The 7,043-nt window shown below is 45.4% G+C and overlaps 1 protein-coding gene and 1 non-coding gene across 2 annotated transcripts in view; both read left to right on the top strand.

Moving 5' to 3' along the window:
* Positions 1–1,124: 1,124 nt before the first annotated feature.
* Positions 1,125–7,043, top strand: part of CCT6A (chaperonin containing TCP1 subunit 6A) — a 12,147-nt gene continuing 6,228 nt past the window's right edge. The window contains exons 1-5 of the mRNA XM_003794220.2: positions 1,125–1,405; positions 1,810–1,873; positions 4,157–4,291; positions 5,392–5,565; positions 6,951–7,037. Of these exons, the coding sequence (XP_003794268.1) occupies positions 1,269–1,405; positions 1,810–1,873; positions 4,157–4,291; positions 5,392–5,565; positions 6,951–7,037 (597 nt within the window). The 5' untranslated portion in view covers positions 1,125–1,268. The remainder of the gene's footprint in view (positions 1,406–1,809; positions 1,874–4,156; positions 4,292–5,391; positions 5,566–6,950; positions 7,038–7,043) is intronic.
* On the top strand, positions 5,128–5,261 carry LOC111726735. The gene has a single exon (XR_002774440.1). It is a non-coding gene; the product is annotated as a small nucleolar RNA SNORA22 (small nucleolar RNA).

Here is a 7,043-nt window from a genome sequence, read left to right as displayed (position 1 = left end):
GGTAGAGTACTGTGGCATCACAGCTCACAGCAACCTCCAACTCCTGGGCTCAAGCGATTCTCCTGCCTCCGCCTCCCAAGTTGCTGGGACTATAGGTACCTGCCACAACGCCTGGCTATTTTTTGGTTGAAGCCGTCATTGTTTGGCGGCCCGGGCTAGATTTGAACCTGCCAGCTCAGGTGTATGTGGCTGGCACCTTAGCCACTGGAACCACAGGCGCCGAGCCCAAGATACTTTTAATACACCCAACAGTGTGTACTGTGAATTACCACTTGTGTGGAGAAACAATTGGTGTTTATAATTCATGTTTATAAATTCAGAAAGCATTCGGAGAATTTAGAGTATCTAAAGGTAATTGTGCTTGCCACTAGTGTTGAACTAGAGAGAAGCAGGCTTAAATCATTTTCCCTTTAGCAAGCACCTTTTGAACGCAGAGCAATTTTTCATTATTACCTATTAAAAGTAAAATACCACACACTACCAAATACCTGGTATTTTGCGAGACACTAAGGTACGATTTTGGAAATTTTATATCTTAGGAAGAGCCCCTCAAAGGCCGGGCAACACGACATAACCAAGTTTTAATTTTCAATCAGCTTTAGTTTTGGCCCTACGGATGGGCTGATTCTTGCTTAACTCCCATCGCACCAATCCCGTAGCTTCCTAATGGCATCTAGCACTTTCTATCTTGCGTTACGTCTCATCTTCCCTAGGCCTTAAGGGAAAGGTCGTTATCAAACCCACTCTGTGTACCCCAAGCACCTAGTACACCGTCAAACCTAAATGTAGAAAACTCCAGTGAAAGGGATAAAAGCAGAAAAGAATGAAACTAACAGCAAAACGCGCACCTGGGGTAGGAAAGAAGCCCACCCTATGCCCTTCGGACGCGTGCGCCTTACTCGCAGGGAAGACATGCCCCGCCCCGCCTGCGTCCTCTGGTCCCGGGTCAGCAATGCTGGCCTCAGGCAGCGCGCGCCGCCGGAACACTATGGGCCCAGAATGCCACGGCATAGGCTCCTCCCTCGCTCCATGGCGCCCCTGCCCGGGCGCGGGGGGCGGAGCTGTAGCTAGCTCTGTGGCTGCGATCCAATCAACGGGCGCTGGCCGACACGCCGCCCAATGGCGGTGGCACGCGGGCACGCTGGGGGCGGGCCGGGTGCGTCCGACTATTCCAGAACGCCCGGATAGTAGTACCTCCTGGCCACGCTGAGCCGGCCCTGGGCCTTGTGCACGCCGGCTTTTTTCTTCTTCTTCTGTTGGATCGAGCTATGGCGGCCGTGAAGACCCTGAACCCTAAGGCCGAGGTGGCCCGAGCCCAGGCGGCGCTAGCGGTGAACATTAGCGCGGCTCGGGGGCTGCAGGACGTGCTGAGGACCAACTTGGGGCCTAAAGGCACCATGAAGATGTGAGGCGGGGCAGGCGGGTGGGTCGGGCTGGCACCTCGCGCTGCTCCGGGTCTGGCGAGCTCGAGCCGCGGACCTGCGCCTGGGCCTCCGCGCTCGCAGCTGCAGCCCCCCCCCCCTTTTCCGGGCCTCCTTCCTGCGCAGAGGTCCTCGGTTCAGGCCGTTCCCTCCTGTGTCTAGGTTATCTCGGTGGAGAACAAAGCTACCCTCGTGCGCGGCGCTCCCCCGCCCTCGGGCTTCCAGCCTCAGTGAGGGCTCGGCGCTGCACCGTTCCCTTTCCTGCGAGGAGATAACTCGTCCCGTGACCCGGGCTACTTAGGATCTGGGAAAAGCTCAGTTTTTATGGGACTTTTAATTTGGTTTCCGTAGAAAAAGTGACACTGGTTAATTTCTACCTATTGTACAGGCTGGTTTCTGGCGCTGGAGACATCAAGCTTACCAAAGACGGCAATGTACTGCTTCACGAAATGGTGAGAGGCTGTTATGTTAGGTCAAAAACCTCTTGATTTTTTTTTTTTTTTGTAGTCCGCTTGATTTGTAAAAAGATTGCTAATGTTAATTCTCTGGTAGGAGAAAATTATATTCGTGGACTCTCAACAGGTAGTCATTCAGAAAAGGAAGGTAATCTGTAATGATTCTAACAGAACAATACTACGAGGAGACCTAAAGCCTGACAGCCTTAACATTTGAATCCTTGCTCTTTTGCAAATACTCTATATACTGTAATCATGAGATTGTTATCGTACCTATTAACATTGGTAGAAGTATTATATACAGTTCATACACAATTGTCCCTGCAAATGTCTTCTCCAGTTGTTTTCTAGTTTCCCCATGTCCTGTAGAAAGATATTCATAATCTGACATAACATACCTATTAATATGACACTGAGAAGTAAACTGTTACGTACATCAAAAATCTCTATCATAAACAAATTTGGGTAAGATAGTCTACAAGATGAATGGCCTAATTATTTTTTTTTTTTGTCGAGACAGAGTTCTACCCTATGTCCTGAGCAGAGTGCAATGGCATCATCGCTCACTGCAACCTCAGACTTGGGATGTGAGCATCCTGCTGCCTAAGTGTCTGAAGCCACTGGGATTACGGGCGCTCACTGTGGCGCCTGGCTGGGTTTTTCCATTTTTTTCCATGAGTCGGGGTCTCATTCTCGCTCACTCAAGCCTCGAACTCCTGAGCTCAGGCAATCCTCCTGCCTCAGCTTCCCACAGTGCTGGGAGGCCTAGGTGGGTTGATTGCCTGAGCTCACAGGTTCAAGACCAGCCTGATCCAGAGCAAGACCCCATCTCTAAAAATAGCTGGTACCTATAGTCTCAGCTACTTGAGAGGCTGAAGCAAGAGAACTGCCTAAGCCCAAGAGCTGGAGGTTGCTGTGAGCTGTGATGCCATGGCAATCTACCAAGAGGGACAAGTGAGACTCTGTCTCAAAAAAAGAAAAAGTCCATTTCTCCAAAGACATAATGCTGGGGAACTGTTCTAGATTAAAGGAGAAGAAAGATACACCCAAGTGGGGCTGAGTGTAATGGCTTGTGCTTTTGTAATCCTAGCACTTTAGAGGCTGGTGTGGGAGAATCACTTAAGGCCAAGAGTTCAAGACCAGCCGGGGCAACATAGGGAGACCCCGATGCTATAGAAAATAGGTATGGCTCAGTGCCTGTGGCTCAAGTGGCTAAGGCGCCAGTCACGTACACCCTAGGTGGCAGGTTCGAACCCAGCCCGGGCCTGCCAAACAACAATGATGGCTGCAACCAAAAAATAGCCGGGCGTTGTGGCAAGCACCTGTGGTCCCAGCTACTTGGGAGGCTGAGGCAGGAGACTTGCTTGAGTCCAGAAGTTGGAGGTTGCTGTGAGCTGTAATGACACAACACTCTACCCAGGGGAACAGCTTGAGGCTCCTGTCTTAAAAAAAAAAAGAAAAGAAAATAGACAGGTATACTAATGTGGGGCCGGTAAGTCCCAACTACTCAGGGCTGAGGCAGAATTATTTACTTCTCCGGTCTCCGGAGTTTGAGTTTGTAGCTATAATGGTGACAATACCACTGTATTCTAGCCTAGGCAACGGAGTGAGACCTTGTCTCAAAAAACATTGAAACCAAATGCTATGTATTGCCCCTGATCCTTTTTAATTAAGAATCTCTAGGATGACTTTAGAGATGTGAATATCCATATAGAGATATTTAGCATCCATAATAATGTATGCTAAGAAGGCTACTTCATTTTCCTTTTTAATTTGGTCAGTGCTGCTGGGTGTTAATTTAGAGGGTACCTGGCTTATCATACAGAGAGATCTGAGAAGTAAATTGATTTGTTTTATTATTTGAGACAGTCTCACTATGTCTCCCTCTATAGAATGCTGTGGCATCACAGTTCACAGCAACCTCAAACTCTTGGGCTTAAGTGATACTCTTGCCTCAGGCGCCCACCACAGTGCCTGGCTATTTTCCTTGTTGTGGTTTTCATTGTTTAGTTGGCCCAGGCTGGGTTCGAACCTGCCAGCACTGGTATATGTGGCCTGCGCCCTAACCACTGTGCTATGGGCGCTGAACCAGAAGTAAATTTTGTATGAGAAAACGTTTTGATAATCATAAGTGAGCATATGAAGTAGCTAATTTAGATGTTTTAATGGAAGTAATATGTAGCCAAACACTTGGGCAGATCTTTTTAAGTAGATGGCATGTTTTGTTTGGGGTATGTTTGGATTGCTTCACTTTAAGTAATTCTTTTCTTTTTCTTTTAGCAAATTCAACACCCAACAGCCTCCTTAATAGCAAAAGTGGCAACAGCCCAGGATGACATAACTGGTGATGGTACTACTTCCAATGTCCTAATCATTGGAGAGCTGCTGAAACAGGCGGATCTCTACATTTCTGAAGTACACACAACTCTCTTATTTATGTGGTATTTCATTTTATATAGGGAAGTCTGGTATTTATTTATATAAATTGGCCGGGGCTGGGTTTGAACCCACCACCTCTGGCATAAGGGGCCGGTGTCCTACTCCTTTGAGCCACAGGTGCTACCAGGAACCTGGATTTTTATCCTGATCTGATTGTGATCTTGAACAATTTTTGGAACCTTTGTGGCTGAAAAAAAACAAACAATTTTTTTTGTCAAGTTGTAAACATGATTTATATCTGTCTTTATAACATAGATTAATAATTGAGACCTGAAAATCGCATGCCCAGGACTAGACGTATTTATTTATAAGAAAAAACCAACCAGAAGCTTAACATTGAAATAAGAATTCCGGCTCAGTGCCTGTGGCTCAAGTGGCTAAGGCGCCAGCCACATACACCTAAGGTGGTGGGTTCGAATCCAGCCTGGGCCCACCAAAACAACAGTGACAGCTGCAACCAAAAAGAAGAAAATAGCCAGGCGTGGTGGTGGGCGCCTGTGGTCCCAGCTATTTGGGAGGCTGAGGCAGAAGACTCGCTTGAGCCCAGGAGTTGGAGGTTGCTGTGAGCTGTGATGCCACAGCACTTTACCCAGGGGGATAGCTTGAGGCTCTGTCTCCAAAAAAAAAAAAGAAAGAAAGAAATAAGAATTCCACAATTTTTTTAGCCCCAGCTAGTCAAAACTAAAGCAAACCTTAGCACTAATCCACTGTCAGACTTTGCTAGGAAGAGACTAATATGAATTAGTTTCAAATTACCTAAGACTGCATGTTGTTAGGACATAATTCTGGGTTTTGATACTTTTGGTGATGGTGTGCACAGTGAATACCCAAGTGTACTTTATAGTTCCCTTGGTTTTGACCCTGTGCTAGAGCAATGCCTGTCTTTTTCCTCTGCATTGAAAGGTATATTTATCCTTTTAAATGTATTCACAAAGCCAGCACATTATTACCTTGATTGTATTAAAAGGTAAAAGTGATTCAGAATATACCTTCAAAGATTAAAATTATCTGAACTTGATCATGGACTTTTAATTGCACTAATTAAGGGCGTGTGTCTACTTGTATGTTTATTTTAGGGTCTTCATCCCAGAATAGTCACTGAAGGATTTGAAGCTGCAAAGGAAAAGGCCCTTAACTTTTTGGAACAAGTCAAAGTAAGCAGAGAGATGGACAGGGAAATACTTATAGATGTGGCCAGAACATCTCTTCGAACTAAAGTTCATGCTGAACTTGCAGATGTCTTAACAGAGGTATGTGTTAAATAATTGTGTGTGTCAGCTATAGTACATCTATGTGGAAAATCCCTAGTAATAGACACATTGGAGTACTTACCAATTCCAATTACAGGGTGTTAGTTTTCATAACATACTGTGTGACGCCAGATATGGTGGCTTACACCTATAATCCTAGCACTCTGGGAGGCAAAGGCAGGAGGATCACTTGAGCTCAGGAGTTTGAGATTAGCCTGAGTAAGAACAAGACCCATTCTCCACTAGAAATAAAAAAATTAGCTGGGCAATGTGGTGGGCCACTGTAGTCTCGGCTACTCAAGAGGTTGAGGCAGGAGGAACTACTTAAACCCAGGAATTTGAGGTTACTGTGAGCTAGACTGACTCCGCAGCACTCTAGCCTGGGCAAACAGGGTGAGACTTTGCCACAAAATACACACACACTGAAACTTGTAGGTTTGTTTTTGTTTTTGTGGTAATGAAGCCTAACCTATGTCTCTGAAACATAAAATGAGAAAATTAAACTAATAGTATACCTCAATAGGTTACCAAAATGTAACTAGAGCTTTCATTAAAAGGCTTATAAAATGGTAATATGATCATTAGAAAGTTTTCAGTTATCAGGTATTTTTTTTTTGTTGTAGAGACAACAGTCTCACTTTGTTGCCCTCAGGACAGTGCCTAGAGTGCTGTGGTGTCACAGCTCATAGCAACCTCCAGCTCTTGGGCTTAGGCGATTCTCTTGGCCTCGGCCTCCCAAGTAGCTGGGACTATAGGTGCCTGCTGCAATGCCTGGCTATTTTTTGTTTGTAGTTTGGCCAGGGCCAGGTTAGAACCTGCCACCCTCACCTGGCGCCCTACTCCCCGAACCACAGGTGCTGCCCAAGGTTTTTTTGTTTGTTTGTTTGTTTGTTTGTTTTGAGACTGTCTCACCATGTCACCTTTGGTAGAATGCCATGGAGTCACAGCTCACAGCAACCTCAAACTCTTGGCCTTAAACGATTCTCTTGCCTCAGCTTTCCAAATAGCTGGACCCACAGCTGCCAACCACAGTGCCTGGCTGTTTTTTTGTTGGAGTTGTCCTTGTTTAGCAGGCCCGGTCTGGGTTTGAACCCACCTGCCTTGGTGTATGTGGCCAGCCCCTTAACCACTTAGCTATAGGCACCAATATCAGTATTTTTAATAAAATAACAAGAGAGATGTGATTCTTTAGGTAATTAAAAATTGAGATTTCAGAAATATAAATTACTTTAGTCTTTTACATGTAATATACGTGCTCATAGAAAAAACATAGAAAAGTCAGTTCAAAGATTTTAAAGTGAACAAACTTGAAATTTGTGAAAAACAAGTGCACTAAGTGTTTTGTTTTCTGCAAATTGTATTTAATAGTTAAACTCCTATTGTAGGCTGTTGTGGATGCCGTTTTGGCCATTAAAAGAAAAGATGAGCCTATTGACCTCTTCATGGTTGAGATCATGGAGATGAAACATAAATCTGAA

The sequence above is a fragment of the Otolemur garnettii genome, unplaced genomic scaffold (genome assembly GCF_000181295.1).
Source record: "Otolemur garnettii isolate 467f Iridium unplaced genomic scaffold, OtoGar3 scaffold00077, whole genome shotgun sequence".
NCBI lineage: Eukaryota > Metazoa > Chordata > Mammalia > Primates > Galagidae > Otolemur > Otolemur garnettii.
The sequence above is the reverse complement of the archived record's forward strand: the minus strand, read 5'-3'. Positions and strand labels throughout refer to the sequence as shown.